This window comes from Notolepis coatsorum (genome assembly GCF_963971535.1).
Source record: "Notolepis coatsorum genome assembly, chromosome: 18".
NCBI classification, from domain to species: Eukaryota; Metazoa; Chordata; class Actinopteri; order Aulopiformes; family Paralepididae; genus Notolepis; species Notolepis coatsorum.
In genome coordinates this window covers 53,329,653-53,349,791 of record NC_140182.1, presented here as the reverse complement: position 1 = coordinate 53,349,791, position 20,139 = coordinate 53,329,653, and the positions used below count along the sequence as shown (strand labels likewise).

The window sequence follows — 20,139 nt, the reverse complement described above, 5'->3', positions numbered from 1 at the left end:
CATCCATCAGACAATCATGACTGTTCATTATGGTTTCGTCTATCTACTTACATTACCTTCATGCCAGGACAGAAGTGCCCAGTTATCCTGGATGACTGAGGCTGCGGTTACACCTTTCGTTTCATTTTCGTTTCATTGTCATACGCGTTTCGCCGCGACGTCCTGCGCCTCGAGTCACACTTTCGTTTTTTGTTTGTTTTTGTCACCTGAGCACACTGATGTAGTACACTGCCAAAGCAGTAGGTGGCGAACATGAAGGCAATTTCAACCAATCAGAACTTGAATGTGCCAATACACTTCCTGGTAGCTCCAGCAAAGAAAATGTCAACAAGGCAGACGCCTATGGGCGCCACCATCTTGCCTATTTACTCAATGCAGCAATTCTTTTTCAGCAAAGCCTAATAAAAGTGCAATAAACAAAACGGATACATTCACTGTGTGTTCTGCCTGTCATTTGTTGATGAAACAAAACTAACATCAACACAAGTGACCACCAAGAGCGGATAGTTTAGTCTAAAAAAAGATCGGTAGCATTGTTAGCTGCATGCTAACGTCAATGGAGTATGCCATTATAACAGTATAGCATTGTGGCTAGAAGCTAACGTTAGCTCACGCTATTTAGCCAGTAGTTAGATAACATTAAACAAAGGTGAATAGATGACTGGGCCATTTTGTTTAATGCTTGTTAAGTTGAAAGAGGAGCTTTGAGCTAACAGGATCTGATAGCTCACGTTAGCCAGCTGCTCATGCAATCGGTAATGCTAGCAGAATGAATGGATGTAAACTTTATTTAACATATTGCATATGGGTACAATACAATACGGCTCAATACAAACAATTGTTAAGGGAATGCAGACTGTTGTAGCTTGGACTGGGATCCTTATAACAATAACAAACACAATTTAGCGTTTCAGCCGTATCCACCAAAAAATGCATTTCTGTGTAATAGGGACATGAAACGTATTCAAAAACGTATAAAAAAACGCCACAAAAACACCAGTCTAACCATGGCCTGAATCCAAGCTTGTCTAATCAATTCTGCATCTGCGTTTGAGGAACAGGTCATACTCTGTGGCCAGATGATCTGATACTGCAGATGTCCTATTATCCAGGACTAGACAAGAACACGCCAACATTTGGGGAAATTAGCTTATCTTCTCCAGAGAGTGACAAGAAGATATATACCCGTTTTCTCTCTGTGCGTTCAGTAGAAAGCTATCTGGTGGCAGTTAGCCTAGCTTAGCACAATGAATGGAAGCGTACATGGTCGGTTAACACCTCTCCCAAAGGCTAACCAGCCATGTCCGCTTCCATTTATTGTGCTAAGCTAGGCCATTACATTGCTGCTGACGGCACCCCTATTTCAGGGTAAAGCATTGATCAAACGCATTGAATCTTCACTGTTCATCTCACACATCTACATCCTGATTGTGCAGGTCATCCCCGGACGGGAAGGCAGGTCCATCGAGGCTGTATGCTGGGTGGGAGGCCGCTTGTTCAGCGCTGGTCTGAATGGAGAGATCACGGAGTATGACCTGGACAACCTGAGGCCCAGGTACACCCTGGAGGCCTATGGAGGAGCCATCTGGAGCATCAGCAGCAACAGCCAGGGGACGCACCTAGCGGTCAGTCAGACATGATGTAACACTAATCAAATCAAATTTATTTATAAGGCCCGACAACACACGTTAATGTCCCCATGGGCCGTACAGGTCTTCTTTAAACAAGTCAAGAAGAAAACATAACAATAAGTCAAGAACAGAACAAGAACACCATAAGGTCCAAACATTTTTAGATGAATGCAACAAAAAAATTAAAGAATGCAAGCACTCCCAGACATACCCCATGCGAAGGTAAGGAAAACTCACTAAAACCTAACAATAGGGAAAAAAGCTCCACAGGCAGTGTGGAGGAGAGAAACCTTAGAAGGGCCATTCAAGGGGGGGATCTCCCTTCTTAGGGGGCTTTCTCACTCAGCCTTTTGTATCGAATCACCGTCCCGGAGCACGGGGGGGAGTGTTCTCACTCACCCCTTTTGGGGTGCGAAACGGCGCTGATTCGTTTCACCCCCCGCTGAACGGGATCAGCTGGCAGAGGTGGTCTCGGATTCGGCCCCCGGGAGAACGGGGGGTGTGGCTTTGCGAGCTTGTACCTTTTCACGGGCGTGGCGCCTGGTGCTGACATAACGTCATACATTTTGTTTGCCATTGCTATGTCTATACATTGTTCGAATGCATTTATTATTTCTATTAGACCAGTGGTGCCCAACCAGTCGGCCGTGGTCGACCAGTAGATCAATGACATGCAATATAATTGCCACAAGCGATGGGATAATGTTAGCTTCTGAACAGGCTAGCTAACTAGCGTTAGCCGTTAGCCATTGCTGTATACTATACTTTCTTGTTTCGAATGCATTTATTTCTATTAGACCAGTGGTGCCCAACCAGTCGGCCGTGGTCGACCAGTAGATCGCTCAAAACGCTCAAAATCGGACTCTACAACACCATCCATTCATGATAAAATGGGGTGGGTTATATTGACAAGGCTTGACAACAGAGGTTCAAATATAACTGCATATTTATTGGCAATTTGTTCATTTTATATCAACACCCAGAGTCCGCAGTCGTGTTAAGACATTCCCGTTTACATTTTCGGTCGACCAGTAGATCAATGACATTCAATATAATCGATGCAAGCAATGTTACTACTTAAAAGGTTAAGCTAACCGTTAGCTTAGCGTTATTGTTAACCCTGCAAAACGATCAAAAGCGGACTCTACAACAGAGTTCCATTCGTGAGAAAAGGGGGGTGGGTTATATTGACAAGGCTTGACAACAGAGGTTCAAATATAACTTCATATTTATTAGTTATTTGTTTCTTTATATCAACATCCATTCTCCAGTCTCCGTGTTAACACTTCCTGTGTTTACATTTCGAGCGTGACATCATCGACTACGGCAAGCTTACAAGCTCAAAACGCAAACCGTAAACAAAACCCAGAGCGCACCCAGACTGAAGTGTGTACACAAACTAGAGGGGGGGGGGGGAGTTCGCATCAGATCTCGGAACGGGCAGAACGGAACGAAATAGAAACGAATAGGGTGAGTGAGAAAGGGCCCTCAGATGTTGGTGATAGTAGTGTTGCAGACGGACAGTTGGTAAGCATGCACTCATGTGTGTAGTGAAACACAGATGAGTGCATGCAATAGCAACTGAACATTTTGAAAGATTAAAGATAAAGCTAATAGCGATAGCAACTGAACATTTTGAAAGATTAAAGATGGAGCTGATAGCGGATCTATTTGAGGCACAGGGGCGGCGCAAAGAGGGTCACGTCCTCCCCGTCTTAGTCACGGGACATTCAACACTCCGGTCATTGCTCAGGGACAGCCGGAGACCGGGAGATAGGGGGCGGCGCAGAGAGGGTCGCGAACTCCCTGACATCATCGCGGGACGTCCGGCACTCCGGTCACCACTACGAGACCTCCGGAGACAGGGGGGCACGCAGAGGGGGTCGCAACCTCCCGGCCTTCATCACGGGATGTCCGACACTCCGGTCAGCACTCCAGGACAGCAAGTCATAGGGGGACAGGGAGACGGGACAGGCGTTAGACAGCTCATCTGATTGTAGTGGGCGGACATAGCAATAGATACAAGTGGTAAGCATATATGTGAATGGAGTAGATATATGAAGTAAGCATATTATGTGAATAGAATAGAAGTACTTAACCCAGCAATGAAACCGCGTTGACTGTTAATCTGTTAACAGTCTGTTAATACTGTTACCGTAATTCCTCTAATAGTAACCCCGGCTTGTATTTGTTTCAACTGTAGCGGATACCAGGCTTGTATTAGGAGGAGGCATGTATAAGAGAGAGGCCTATATTTCTAATTTTCAAACCGATCATATTGAATAAATCAACATTTTGTGTCAGTTTGAACCCAGTAAAATGTACTGGGTTCATTTATTGAAACCAAGTACTGTATGAAATACGGTAGTAAACAGTGCAATTACAGGTGGTAAAAAAAAAAGTAAAATAGTGCAATCACAATACTGGTATAATAATAGGGCTGCAACGATTAGTCGACATAATCGACGATGTCGATTATAAAAAATCGTTGACGAGAAATTGTTGCGTCGATTAGTAATTAAAAAAAATAAAAACTTTATTTATTTTTTTTTTCTTTTTTGTGCACTACCTATCTTTGTGAGAGTGGCTTCTCAGGGTTCCAGACATCATAACATGATGATCCCATAGCAAATTTTAGACATTGAAAACATTGTTCCCCTGCAGGAGATGATGATCAGACTAGACACACAATACATTACACACGCACTCCTCTCACTCACACACAGCGATCAGAGTAAGACACACACATACACACTCCTCTCACTCACACACAGCGATCAGAGTAAGACACACACACATACACACTCCTCTCACTCACACGCAGCGATCAGAGTAAGACACACACACATTCACACACCTCTCACTCACACAGCGATCAGAGTAAGACACACACACAAATTACACAGTACACACACTCCTCTCACTCACAGCGATCAGAGTAAGACACACACGCATACACGGACTCCTCTCACACACAGCAAACAAAAGACCTAGAAGTCTGTCTGATCTGACTCATCCCCCTCTCCCCTTACAGCTGTTCCACGTCACCCTCCTGGTCCTGGACCAAGTTACAGCCCCATCAGCCGCGGTGCTGGGGGCAAATGCTGCTAGTTATTTCTTTTTTATTATTATTTTTTTAGTTATTTAAAGTACACTTCCACATTAATTTGTATTATTTAATTTATTTATCTTGTTATGAGTGATTGCTGTATTGTTCTTCAAATACATTTTCATTTAAAGTGGCTTAAGATCCAAATTCAAATGTTTCATGAGTCATTATTTTAATTTGCTATGGGATCATCATGTTATGATGTTGTTGTTTGGTCCTGACAAGAGTCTCAAAGTCTGGGGTGATGGTAGACAAGCAACTCTGAGGTCATGCTCAATGTCCAATCTGTTCCTCTGCTCTGTCTTCAGCTGGACCAGAGCTGAGAAGCCACTTTCACAAAGATAGGTAGTTAAAAAAAAAAAAAAAAATGTTTTTTTTGTTGTAGTTTGTTTACATAATTGGTTTTCGATTAGTCGACTAATCGAAAAAATAAGACAGATTAGTCGACTACCAAATTAGTCATTAGTTGCAGCCCTATATAATAATAATAACTTCGTTTTATACAATTCTGAGGTAGGCTTACTCTCTTGGTAAACATTAACACCATACCATTATATGGTATTTACTGCACAGCCAGGCCAGCATATAACAACAATAACAAAATATACCCGGCTTGTATTAGGAGGCCGGCTTATAATTGCTTAGCTCAACAGCGCACCCGGTCATTAATAGAGACCCGGTTTTTAATTGAATACCGGTTACTATTAGAGGAATTACGGTAATCAGTTGACAGGACCACGGACAGACGACGGTAAATAACTGATCCAAGGCCTCGGAGGTGCATGTAGAGCAGTCACTACAATCTTGGCCAAGACCCCGAGGCATCCATCACCTTAGTCAGCGCCAGGAGACGGGCAGGGAGGGGGGGGGACACCCTGTGGTTCTCAACGTGGGGTCAGGGGACGCACCTAGCGGTCAGTCAGACATGATGTAACACTACACTACAGGGGACCACCAGGGGGTCCTTGTTCCAGGCGGTCCCTCCCCAAAAAAGGGGGATAGTTAACTTTTATTTTCTTCCCCCACTCATCGCTCTTCTGGGATCGCGTTCGGAGCAGACTCTCCTTGGCTACAAAGGCAGTCAATAATTTTCACCGTCAGGGGGGGTCATTGGTCCGCTCAGGACAGGGGCAAACATGACGTGGTCACTTGTCCGAATGGCTTGTCAAATGATGCTCGGCGGATGTTTCATCTTGTAACTGGAGACTGGAATCACGCAATAGGTTGAGTGGGGTGACGATCGAAAGGCGGCCAGTTCAACTTTCCAACAATGTATTGGTTGATCGGCGAAAACGCAGCCCGGAGCCGGCAGACGAGGGCAAAGTGCCGCGACAACAATTCAAATAAACATACAATTTTATTTAGGGATGCACCGGATGGGAAATTCTTGGCCGATACCAAAAATAGGAAACAGTTGGCCGAATGCCGAAAGGCCGAAAATGATTAATAGAAATATATATATATAATGTATTTTTTTTTGTTCAGCTACCTGATTATGGCAAAACTTAACATAATCAGCTACCTGATTATGGCAAAACTTAACTTAAATAATATTAATAATCACTATTATGGGTCCATAAAAGATTTATTCAGCACTTGTGAATGCATACATTAATTCCAGACTGACTGCTGAAAGATTGTACAATTTAAACATTTTCTCTTTGCATACAACAAAATGTGCATTAAAGTCAAGTGCATTTTCTTTTCTCTGTAGGATAACTACAACAAAGTGCATTCAGAACAAAGCCAAGGTGCTTTAAAACTGCATAAAGATCTGCACACACCAGAGGGAGAATAGCTTATAGCAGACTTAATGATGTTACTGTAGTGGCTACAGTAATCATTTTATATAAAAGTACTCTGTATTTTTGAATGACAACTAATAAAGAAACTTGAACTACTGTCATAATTCACGGCGTTCTAGCCTACACGGAAGGACTGTTGTATTTACTACATCTCCCGTGACTCTTAGCGGGTGATGACGTAGCTTAGGAGAGATGAGTGAAAGAGGAAATGGAAGCGCTGTTAGCTAGCTTAACGCTAACGTTAGTACAAAATGTTTTAACCGCGACGGGCATATAGTAATGGCGAGGATATAAAGCATGTTAAAGGCGCATTTATTGGACGCTATTGCTCGCGTAGTTTACATAGAAACAGCGCGACTCCCGAGTCCCAAGAGGAGTTATCACAGGCTGCAGAACGCAGGACTGAAGAGCTCACGTTGCCGCGTTTTGATTACGTCATCACAACAACACGTTAGGTAGGTTACGAACGTCCCTGTTCTTTGACATTCGGTGATATATTTTCGGTGCTAAAACCCTTTCGGCCGAAAGTGACTTTTTAACCATTATCGGCCGATAATTTTAGGGCTGTCCCCGACTAAGGATTTGGATGGTCAACTATGATTGGCCAAATTTGCCGTTAGTTGACTATTGGTCGACAAAAATAAATAAAATAACTATAATATTTTTTTATTTGAATTTTTTATTTTATTTATTTTTTATCATTCCATTTGGGCTGTGGGGGGTGCCTAATGTCTGAAGGAGTCGACTGAAGGCTTCTTGTCCTCTGCAAAAGCATGCAATTGGTCCACTGATGGATACATCTTGATATTTGTCTAGTCTAGTGTGTTCATTAGATGGGTGAAATCCTCTTTCAGTGCCTCTGTGCCTGTTTTCGTAGGCAGTTGGCCTCTGGTATGCGTGCCATTAGCGTTAGCCACGCTTCTAGGCCTCTTTTCTTTTGGAAAGAATGATAAAAAAAAATATATATATATTTCTTTTAATATATATATATATATTCGACTAAGATGTTGGCCAGTCGACTACGGCTCCTTTCGACCGATTAGTCCAGGGGTTCCCAAACTTTTCGAGCCGCGACCCCCACTATTATAGGAGGTAATTTTTTTTTTAACTTTTTTAATTTCTTTTTAAATTTTTTTTAATAAATGGAAATGTATGGTTGAAACATGCAAACGTTCAAACGCACACACACTAATAAGCATTGGAGGCTTTTAACCAGGGCCGGACTGGGGAAATCATTCAGGCCAGGAAATATAGTGCAAAATATAGCCCCAGTCAGGCCACTTTTTAAGCAGGGGTCCACCAGGATTCTTTTTGTTACAAAGACTTCATTTCTTGCATTCTGGTGCAGGAATTTTTTTATTTGTACCCTTTAAATGCCAGTGTTTGTGATGGCATCACAAATTATTGTTAAAAAACAGGCTAGCATAATGTATGATTAGCAACAACACAGATTTTTTTTTTATCCACTTTTTCTCCCATTTTCTATATTTTCTCCCATCCCAATTTCGTATCATCCAATTCAACCCTCTCCTGTTACGGACGCTGTTTCTTGCCTCCCACAAGCCGGCTGCAATGTGGACTAAGTCATACATAGCACAAGTCCCCTCCGGTACTTGAGGTAACAGCAGTTGCATCTTTTCACCTGCGCAGCTCGATCTCTCAGTGGCAAGGAGTAACGCGTGGGAGGCTCACGCTGCCCCCGACACTTCCTGATTCTACTGCGCAGGCGCACCAACCGACCTGTAGGAGTCGCTGTCCACAACGCCCTATCCCCACCCATCAGTTTTCCCACCCCCTAATACGGCCAATGTGTATTAGTACGGACGACCAGCTAAACTGAAAGCAAATGTGGAGCGCTGGGCTCGAACTGACGAGCCCAGCGTCTCCAGCATTTCGTGGCGAGCGCCTTGCCCACTACGCCACGTAGCTGCCCATGCAACAACACAGATTTTTATGGATTTTCAGTTTTTTTTGTAATTGATAAATACAATATTTTATTCAACTTCAGCCCTGATCATTACACCACATATTAATTTTATAATTTTAACCCTTTAATACTTTGCATGCCATGCCCGAGATTTCTCGGGTTTACCCCCCCCGCGGGTTGAATGCCCATCACGAGAATATTCGTTTTATTCATTTATTTTTATTTTATTAGCGATCTGAAATCATATTGCATCAAGCGAGTCTACCGTTGGAGATCCAGTCACCCCAGGCGCTCAGATGTGAAAAAAGCGCCCCCTATCGTCTCCCAGATGGTAAATCACCCTTTTGGATTGGACTCAATGAAAATGAATGCGTTTTACTGTATACACCAGGGGTGGCCAACCTTTTTTGAACCAAGATCTACTTTTTAATTTACCACCTAGCCGAGAGCTACCAGCCAAAATTGTATATTGTAAGCCGTCATTTGAGGCTTTATAAAAGCAGCATAATGAACACAAATCTGTCAGTGCCGAGTCCGACCTCATCTTAAATAACAAACAGCATTGCTTGTTGTAGTTAACAAAGAGAGGCAGAGTTGATTTAGCAAAAAAAAAAAAAAAAAATTATATAATAAAATGTTATTAATCGAGATCTACTTTAAATCAGCCCGCGATCTACCTGTCGATCGCGATCGACTGGTTGGGTACCACTGGTATACACGATGGATCAATCAAATGAGCGATTTTTTCCGAATGGCGATCAGGAATTGGAATAATCCATTTGGATACCATCTGATCTCGGGTAAGGAATCTATGTTATCAGTATTAGGATAATCAGACCTGTTTTCACGGATATATAAGCTTTTATGTGATTATGGTGATAGGCTGTTTGACTCTGCTCGCGGTCAGGAAATGGGAGAATTTTCAACTGGTGGCACGAGCGTGCATGCGTACACTATCGATCATCTAGCGTTTATTTGAAAACGATTCATAAATAGGCCGAAAAATGACCGTTCTAGAATATTCCAGTAAAAGGCGATTATCATATAATGTGTTGTTTTTTTCCGTGAAAACGAGTGATTTTCAAAATAGTTGGGGGCCTTAGGGCTATATGAGGCTAAGTTCGTGCAAATTTGTGCAAAAGCACCAAATTTGGCCCAGATGTAGCTCAGACTATGTTCTAATGATTCAGCTAGGGCACCCGAGCCAGTGACCACCGGGGTCGCCCTGGTGGCCAAATCAGTATGGCCGCCCTCCGAAAAAGGTTTTGGCTAAAACTTTTGAACCAAATGAGCTTCAAATAAAAACTTGGTGTCTATATTATATTTCTTGGGCATTAGAAACACATTGGAATGCTTATATTTATAATTGGGTGTGTCTGGACTCCTATTTTGCATATTTCCAAGATGGCGGTTCCCCGAAAATGAGTTTTACCTTAACTTTTTTGTTTCTGTTTCAATATTGACCCATTTCGCATTTGTGTCTTGATTATGAACTCCACACAACAAGATTCAAGCAACAGCTCCTCAAATATCTGCCTGAATGGAGTGAACAGTGAACACCAGAAAGGGAGGGACACATACATCACAAACAAGGAACAAGTGGCTAAGAGAGTAGCTAGAGGTCATGATTCCAACCAGATTGATCAGGATGAGGCGATTATGTTGATGAGGGCCGCCTTTGTTTTACACAAGTATTGCACAACCAGGCCACACATTTGACGGCTCCTTCCCATCGACGCTCTCCAGGTGGCTAAGCTGGTCACCAAGGCTAAGGCCTCCACCTGCTCCCTTGACCCCTTACCCACAGTCCTGGTCAAAGCTGGCCTACCTAATAATAATTAATTCCTCCCTGGAATCGGGCAGGGTACCCTCTAGCTTCAAGACAGCATCAGTCACGCCCATCCTGAAGAAGCCTGGTCTGGACCCAGATGACCTTGGGAATTACCGACCGATCTCCAACCTTCCTTTCCTAAGCAAGATCCTGGAAAGAGCAGTGGCTGCGCAACTGCACCAACACCTGTCCAACCATGAGCTCTATGAACCCTTTCAATCTGGCTTCAGGAAACACCACAGCACCGAGACTGCCCTCACCAAGGCCACCAACGACCTTCTCATTGCCACAGATTCCGATCACATCAGCCTCCTGGATCCATCTGCGGCCTTTGACATGGTCTCCCATTCCATTCTCCTTAACCACCTCTCTGACCACCTGGGTGTTACTGGGACTGCTCTCACCTGGTTTGAGTCCTACCTCACTGACCGAAAACAGTTCATCTCCATCTGCAACTCCACCTCCACCCCTGCCCCAGTCAACCAAGGTGTGCCGCAGGGCTCTGTTCTTGGTCCACTCCTCTTCACAATCGACATGCTCCCCCTTGGTCACATCATCCGGAAACATGATCTCAATTTCCACTCCTACGCTGATGACACTCACCCTCCACTCCTCTACCCCACAGCACCTTGTCAACTGCCTCCTTGACATCAAGGCCTGGATGTCATCCAATTTCCTGAAGCTAAATAGCAAGAAAACTGAGCTCATGGTTGTGGCCAAGCAGTCACTGCTCCGGAAGGTTGGAGATCTCCTCCTTGAAGTGGAAGGCTGCCTAATCCACCCTTCCCCAGAAGTTCGCAACCTGGGCGTCATACTGGACTCCACCCTTTTCTTTCATTCCCACATAAAAACAATAACTAAATCAGCTTTTCTTCATCTCAGGAACATTTCCAGACTCCGGCCATCTCTCCCCGACTCTGTAGCAGAGACTCTCATTCACGCTTTCGTCACCTCCCGTCTTGACTATGCAAACTGTCCTAATAGGGCTACCCAGCAATGCCCTGAACAGGTTACAATTAGGGGTGGACGGTATAAACGGTATACGGTATAAACGGTATGAATTTGCTCTACGGTATGGATTTTGACTATACCGTGTAACCGGTAGGGCAGCTCTAAAATAGCAATGACGTCATGTAACCACAGCGCGACTATTTCACTCGCATTTGCCCCTAAAAATAGATAGAATTAGTCATAGATAATAGATATGTGCGAACTGGAAAAAGTTATTTAGGAGGCTTCGCGCAGTGGGCGTGCCAGCCCTTACCGCACGCATGTAAACACGGGTCTAGTAGTCTAGTGGGACGGGACACGGGAGGACGGCGGCGTCTCCATGAGCTAATGTTAGCTTAGCTACCGTTACAAAATGACCCAGTCAACTATTCACTTTTAGTTTAATACATGATGAGGCATTGTCTAACCGAACGGTATCTAGTCGGCCAGCTACCGATAGCTCCTGACATCAACAAACGCTCCACAAAGTCTAGTAGAGACGTGTATGCTACCTGTTAGCTCACGTTAGCGCAAGTTAGTTCACCGTTCAAAACGAAATGTCCCATTGAACTAAATAATTCACTGGGGCGTTGTATTAACGTTATATATCCGGCTAGCAGTAGCTACAGATAGCTCCTGATATCAATGTCTTATAATACTGATTCGATGCGTATTCGAGCTGAGGGCTTGCTGAGCACAGTTAAGTAACGTTATACCAATAGGGTCCAGGTGCAGCGCCGGAGAATCCTGGCCGTAGCTCTGCTCGAGGCTACTCGAGTATAGGTCCAGGTGCAGCTCCGGAGAATCCTGGCCGTAGCTGGAGGCTACTAGAGTACACACAGACAGTGGAGCTTGTTGCGTGGTGGCGATGTCTCGCAGATAATACAAGTACAAGTCTAATTATCTAATGTATATAAAAAAAAAAATTATATAAAATTAAATAAATATTTTTTTAATCAAAAACGATGATACCGTGATATATACCGTTACCGTCTATGCTTCAAATTATACCGTGATATAAATTTTAGACCATACCGTCCACCCCTAGTTACAATATGTGAAATTCTGCTGCCAGGGTTCTCACCCGCACCAAGTCCTGGCAGCCTGTACGTTAATGCCAAGCAAGCAGTGCAAAAATGCTTCCGCATTCGTCACCGCACGCTAGTGCGGTAAAGCGCCCTTCTTTTCAGACAAATGCTACCGTGCGTGCACCGGCGGCGGCGTGCTCGCTCAGGTGCGTGCGTGCGCCGGCGTGCTCGCGCGAGGTGCCCGCGCATGCGCATGAGATCCGACACGAGCGGAGCTCAATATATATAAGTCACCGCCCCTTATTCAGTATCTAGCAATAGCTCAATTGGCAAGGACACATGGCTGTGGATCCTATGGCTTGTTTGCTGGCGAGTTCGAATCCCATCGAAAATATTTTTTAACGTGATTTTTTTTTAACATGTATTCTTTCGCCGGTTAAGGTTAGGCATGGTTAAGGTTAAGGTTAAGGTTAGGCATTGTTTCGGAGTTGGTTAAGGTTAGAACGGTTAAGTTTAGGCGCTGTTAAGGAGCTGGTTAAGGTTAGAGTTTGTCAAAGAGAATGGCAATATAATTTCTATGGTTAAGGTTAGGCATGGTTAAGGTTAAGGTTAAGGTTAGGCATTGTTTCGGAGTTGGTTAAGGTTAGAACGGTTAAGTTTAGGCGTTGTTAAGGAGCTGGTTAAGGTTAGAGTTTGTCAAAGAGAATGGCAATAGACAGCCTATTTCCGCGCGACCTGGGCGCTGGGCGGCGGAAAATGAAAGGCGCATTACTGCATGCCACTACGGTAAATTTTTGCACTGCTTGCTTGGCATAAAGCTACACGCGTCCTGGCACCACATCACCCCTACAAGTCCTGCATCAATTTCAAGATCCTCCTCATGACCTACAAAGCCCTTCACTCCCTTGCCCCCCGGTACCTAGCTGACCTCCTCCATCCCGCCCCAGAGGCTGCGGTCCTCTGACTCCGGTCTCCTCTTCATCCCCACCACCAACATGCGGACTGTTGGTCCCAGAGCCTTCTCTGTGGCCGCACCCACCCTCTGGAACTCACTCCCTCCAAACATCTGTAATGCTACATCCCTGCACTCCTTCAAACCCCAACTCAAAACCCACCTCTTCACCAAATTTGTAAATGACTCTGCCTGATTTCCTTTTTTTTCATTTTCTTTCTTTCTTTCCTTTTGATTATTATTTTGTTGTTACGTTGTTTCCTGTTCCCTCCCTTAGCTGCCCCCTCCTGTTAAGCGCCTTGGGTCTCCTCCTGAAAGGCGCTATATAAATGTAAGATATTATTATTATTATTATTAACTGTCTCACAACATCTGTTGCCGAACCCTTACGAGTGTTCAATGATATCGTCCTCCAGGGTCCAGCACTCCTCAAACCCTGTGCAGCTAGTACAGAAGATGCCAACCTGAAACCGAGAATGAAAATAGCAAGTCTCATCACCCAATGTCAGAAGTACAATGCATTGTTCTTCCTACTAATCTTCGTCAGGATGTCTTCACCTATGATGTTGACAATCTAGATGGGTACAGCAAAGGGAACTACTCACAGAACGAGTTCCATGGAACTGCACTGAGTGCTACAAATCATCTCTCATGACCATCTAGGACTTGAGCGTCCTCCTATAAAAGTCGACACTGAAGATTCATCCACACCCAAACTTCCAGACTCGTATACAATTGTTAAGCCAGCGGAACTCAATGAATATATATAATATAATATAGATATATTGGCACCCAGAAGTGGCACTGATCCTGTGCAACCATTGCATGATCTTGTGCGTGGAGCCAAAGTGAAGGATGAGAGTTGGTTGATGCATGGGAAAAGAGTTCTCGATCAGGAGACACTAGGTGAAGATGATGTTATTACATGGTCAGGTTATAACTCGCAGCTTATGAATGATGACACAGTGAAACCTCGTGCAGAGATTGGAGTGTACCCCTTATTCCCAGATAAAGCAGCATCTGCATCCATGACGAAGCATGCAATGGAGCTAGCACAGAAAGGCACATCATTCCTGAATCCTGGCCATATTGCTGTCCTTGGTGCTGATCAACCATTGTATGCTATAGCCAAGCAGCTCCAATGGCAATATCCTGCGACACTTGGTGAAGATAAGTTGGTCGTAATGATGGGAGCATTGCATATCGAAAACAAAGCTCACCTTATGTCGGGCAAGCTGCTCCGCGATTCAGGTTGGACCACCGTCCTTACCCAGGCACAGGTCTTGACTACAGATTAGCTCAGTCTTCCCTCAATGAGCACCATATTAAACACACACGTTATGTCCATCAAGTCACTCTCATGTCCCTTCATATTCTCAAGCAGAAGGCATACTCTGCTTATTGTGTGGATGTTCTTGGCCCATCTGAAACATTCAACATGTGGGACAAACGATCTCAAGCGGAGTTTCCACAGTTCAAGTACTGGTCTACCATCATGGAGCTAGAGTTACTGTTCTGTCGATTTGTAGTCACTCCGAGAAGGACACTTCAAGCTGTACATTCAAGTGTGATGAGCTCTGTGCTTGGTTTCACATGATGGATCACACAAACTACGCTCGCTGGTTACCCGTCAATGTTCGAGACATGTTTGAGCTGCCTGAAAAAAAATCCTGACATTTATGAAGGGGAAATTCGTAGTGCAGTGGTCAGAACGTAAGTTCAGCTTGATTGCAAAAGATCAATCCCAGGAGCAATCAAACAAAATCCTGCAGTCCTGTGGTGGAGCAGCTGGACTCTATGAAAGCCCTGAAGCCCTCACACTCTTCATGCTTGCAGGGCCTGACTGCACCAGGTTGGTGCGGTGCAAGATTTTGAAGCTGTGTATAACAGCAGCACATCATCGTCAACATCTCATCATGCAGAGGCACATAGCTTGCAGGTCATGTTCAGGAAAGATGTCAAATCCTTCAGAGGTTATGGAGACTCACAGAAATCCATTTCTACCAAATAGTTACCTTGTAGCACTCGACAAACAAGACATTATGGAAACAGCAGTGGCTGAATCACTTGCAAGGGTTCACAATGTTGGCAATGGTATAGCCCTTTTACTGGAACCAGGCGACCTCTGGCCAGCTAAATATCCCAGAGTTCAGTACATGGTGGTACAGAGCTGGTACTGGGACTCCACGACCAAGACTTGGGAACCTTACTGGACTCATCTTGCAGATGCCAGTAAAGCCTGCACCATTCTCCTCCACTGCGGCTGCAAAAAGTCATGTAGAGGGCGCTGCAAAGCTGGAGTCCATTGCACCTCAATATGTGGCTGTGAGTGTGCCTGTACCAACAATGAGGGTCGAGACTACAGTGAGACGACAATAAGTAATCTGGTTTTGTGATTATGATATAAAAATAGTCACCACAGCTTCTATCCACAATCACTCATCAAATAAAAAGGACTGAGCACATCCATCCCCATACACTTATATCTATAGACTGAGCACCTTGATGTGGTATGTGGATTGTAATTTTGGGCTAATGTGGGGTATGATTCTGTATTGTTTGTATTGTGCAGTATTTATTGTTCTGTTATGTTTTCGCCTTTGTTATTGTTGTTACGGCTGACAACCAATTGTTTAGGTTTATTTGACATTATAAATATTGCCTGGCAATCAACGTCTGATTCGGATTCTGACATAATTATATGTTATATAGAATTTCACTTTTATAGACCGAAAAAAAACAAGTTCTGGTAAAACTCACTTTCGGGTAGTCGCCATCTTGGAAATATGCAAATTAGGGGTCCAGACACACCCAATTGTAAAGATAAGCATTCCAATGTGTTTCTAATAGTCAAAAGACATAAAATAGACACCAAGTTTGTATTTCTAGTTAATCTGGTTCAAAAGTTATAGCCAAGACCTTTTTCGGACAGCGGCCATATTGATTTGGCCACCAGGGTGGCCCCGGGGGTCGCCGGCTCGGGCGCCCTGGCTGAATCAATTGAGCATACTCTGGGCTATATCTGGGCCAAATTTGGTGCTTTTGCACAAAAATATCCCTAAGGCCCCCAACTAAAATGCTAGAAAACGGAAATGAAGGGATAAAAAAACAATCTGCCATGACAATGTTGACTGGAAAATGAGTCTTTGATAAGCGACGGGCAGATTAGACACATAGCCATAATATAAAACATAGATTAGGCGATATTAACGTTAACATTGGAGTGGATGTGGGCATTTTTATTTTATTTATTTAATAAATTTATTTTTTATCATCTGACCTCCCCCCCCGCGGCGGAAACCCCTGGATTAGTCGACTAATAGGGGTCAGCCCTACTGTGTTCTAGGTCTGTCCCCGACTAAGGATTTGGATGGTCGACTATGATTGGCCAAAATTTGCCGTTAGTCGACTATTGGCAAAAAAAAAAAAAGGTGTAATATTTTTTTAATTTACATTTATTTTATTTTTTTATCATTCCATTTGGGCTGTGGGGGGTGCCTAATGTCTGAAGGAGTCGACTGAAGGCTTCTTGTCCTCTGCAAAAGCATGCAATTGGTCCACTGATGGATACATCTTGATATTTGTCTAGTCTAGTGTGTTCATTAGATGGGTGAAATCCTCTTTCAGTGCCTCTGTGCCTGTTTTCGTAGGCAGTTAGCCTCTGGTGTGCGTGCCATTAGCGTTAGCCACGCTTCTAGGCCTCTTTTCTTTTGGAAAGAATGATACAAAAAAAATTATAATAAATATATATATATCTTTATATATTCGACTAAGATGTTGGCCAGTCGACTACGGCTCCTTTCGACCGATTAGTCTACTAATAGGGGTCAGCCCTAATTCGGTGCATCCCTAATTTTATTATCCAACAGCATGTGTTTGTCTTCTACATGTACGATGATGAGGAGGAGACTGTACATTAGGAGGGGGTGGGTGGGTGGGTGGAAAAATATATACAAACGGTGGGGAGGAGACTGTCCATTGTTGTTGTGGCATAATTGCGAAACGTGTTTAGTCCCTTGTTTGTATGATAACAAGCCGTTTAGTTCATGGTTCAAAGTAATGGGAAAAGGGTGCTAGCTCGCCATCAATCAGAAGCTAGCCACAATACTTGCATTCACGCTCTCCAGCACACAGCCTCCCTGCCTGGCACAACAACAAAAAAGTAGGGTCTATAGTAGGGATGCACGATAATTATCGGGCCGATAATTATCGGGCCGATATCAGCAATTATGACGTCATCCCGATAAACTCGATAACGTTATTAATAGCTCCGATAATATAATATATTTTTTGGTAAAAAAAAATGCGGTGTGGGTGGAATTGGAATGAAGTGCGTTTGTTTTGACTAAAGGCTCCTCCCGTTTTGTCAGTACTGTGCTACGACTGACAGCGTGTGGTTTAGGAACAGGGCGGTTTACACAAATCCAGCGCTCCCTTACTTGGCTGTGACGTAGCCACGCAAGTTAACAACAAAGATGGCCGCGTCGGTACTCGGAGTTTCAGAGTAAAAAGATCGCTTGCTATTTGTAATAAATGCAATGCAGACGTTCCAGAAGGAGGGAAAAGGGCAACAACTTGCAATACATCCAGCCCGACGGGTCATCTGCGGCATCACCATCGCCACGACGGACAGACAGACCGGCGCATGCAGTTCAGCGTCGCGGAGCATTTAGCCTGCTGGCTACCTAGCTCCACTTCAACCAGCATCGGGAGATCCAGCAGCTTGTCGATGTGCTAATAGCCTCAGCAAGCTAACGTTAGCTGGCTCCAGCAGCTTGTCGATCTGCTGGAGCCAGCTAACGTTAGGTTGCTGAGGGTATTAGCACATCGACAAGCTGCTGGATCTCCCCAATGCTAACGTTAGCTTGACTGGTTGCTGGCTAACTAATGAAGCTACTCGTCCCGGGAGATAACGGCGTTGCCTGGCTGGTTGTTGGCTAACTAATGTAGCTACTCGTCCCGTGAGATAACGCCGTTGCCTGGCTGGTTGCCCTTCTGTCAAACTTCTTTAATTTAGCAAACAATGCTAATGATGGTGATGCCGCAGGTGACCCGTTGTTGTGGTGGTGATGTGTCCACTCAAAGCCTCTTTATCAAGGCTCCGCTTTGAAAAAAGAAGAACAAAAAGCTTCGAGCGTCTTAGGTTGGATGCACCACAAGCTGTTGACGGATTGTGAATTTTCATTTGGAAAAATAAATATGGTCACTTTATCAGTCAAAACTGTTGTCTTGGCTTTTGTTTCTGTTGTCTGGTTAGGTCACATTTAAGTTGGTGTTAAGTTACTGTCCTGGGAAGTCTTTTTATGTATTATTATTGTATTGTGATATGTTTTGTTTCATGTTAAAAAAAAATTTTTTTTGATCAAAAAAAATATATACATTAAAAATGTTTTATAATACAATAAATATCGGTTATCGATATCGGTTATCGGCTTGAGGAGCATAAAGTTATCGGTGTCAAAAAAGCAATATCGTGCATCCCTAGTCTATAGTCAGTCAGGACAGTAGGCTCTACAAGTACGCTCCCTTAAAACGCTAACGCTATTAAAAGAAAAATACAGTGGAGGTTAAAATAAGAATGACTTGGCCTGAAAAAAAGTCAGGAGAATTCTTTTTGCTTTAATCCCTGAGCCCTACTACTAACCCAAACAAATGTATTCTCAATAATTGTCAAACAAAAAATTAAGATCGTCTAGCCTAGCACAAATGAATGGAGGTGGATACGGACCACTAGCCTAGCTTAAAAGTGTTTTTGGCCAACAGCTAAGATAGCTGGTCTGTATCCATTTCATTTGTGCTAAGCTAGGCTAGCTTGCAGCCGGATAGCTTTCTACTGAACATGGAGACGGAATTGGTATCTATATTCTCGTCTGACTCTGGAGAACACTGTAAGCACATTTCTCATAATGTTGGTTTGTTCCTTTAACAAGTAGAATATTTTGAGGTTGTTTTGCTGATGTAAAACCTGATTTTTAATATAACTGTATAATAACCTATAAGCCATATCATTAACACTTTCGCGGCCACTGGGATGCGTCTAATATCACTCTAGACCAGTGGTTCCCAAAGTCGGGGTCGCGACCCAAAGGTGGGCCGCGAGCAGCCACGGGTGGGCCGCGAGATGATGTAAAAAAAAATTAAAAAAAATAAAAAAAATAATTTTTTTTTTTTTTTTTTAATTTTAAATTTTAAATTTTTTTATAATTTTTTTTTGTCAGGCCACTGAACTTAGAAGCAGGCCAGGACAGTGTTTCTAGTTGTATTCTAAAATTCTATTCTATTGTATTCTAAAATGTGACTATATGGTTTTATATTAACTTAATAAATAAACAAAAACGAAAAATCTACTTATTTCAACGAACATTTCAAACTAAATAACAGATTATGCACATAAAATGCTGAAAACAACCGAAGCAACAATAGTATTTTAATGAGGCTATTATTATTATCATTATTATTTTGCAACAAGTTAGCCCTCTCATAAATAGCACATATAAATGAATAACTAACTTGAACTAACTTAATAGGATTGAAGTGATATTTGGCGTAAAAAATCGGTCGCCTGGCAAAAAAAAAAAAAAAAAAAAGCCTGACGATGTGCATTGGGCCGCGGCTCTCTGACGCCTTATTTTCTGGGCCCTGGCCTGAAAAGTTTGGGAACCCCTGCTCTAGACGACCAGCATATGTAAACAGACTTGGGGCTGTTTGTAGAGCTAAATCTATACTTTATAGTATTGCTATCTGTCCATTCTCATTGTCAATTGAGTACATAAACCGTCCCTTCAAAATGGCTTAAAGAGAATTTTTTTCCATCAATACGTTCTCATTTTATAGCGCCGTGAATATAAGCGTTATACGGCATTTGG

General features: G+C 43.4%; 1 protein-coding gene across 1 annotated transcript in view; it reads left to right on the top strand.

Moving 5' to 3' along the window:
* Nucleotides 1-20,139, top strand: part of utp4 (UTP4 small subunit processome component) — a 77,855-nt gene that overhangs the window by 1,103 nt on the left and 56,613 nt on the right. Inside the window, exon 3 of the mRNA XM_084335345.1 lies at nt 1,437-1,625. Within this exon, the coding sequence (XP_084191471.1) occupies nt 1,437-1,625 (189 nt within the window). The remainder of the gene's footprint in view (nt 1-1,436; nt 1,626-20,139) is intronic.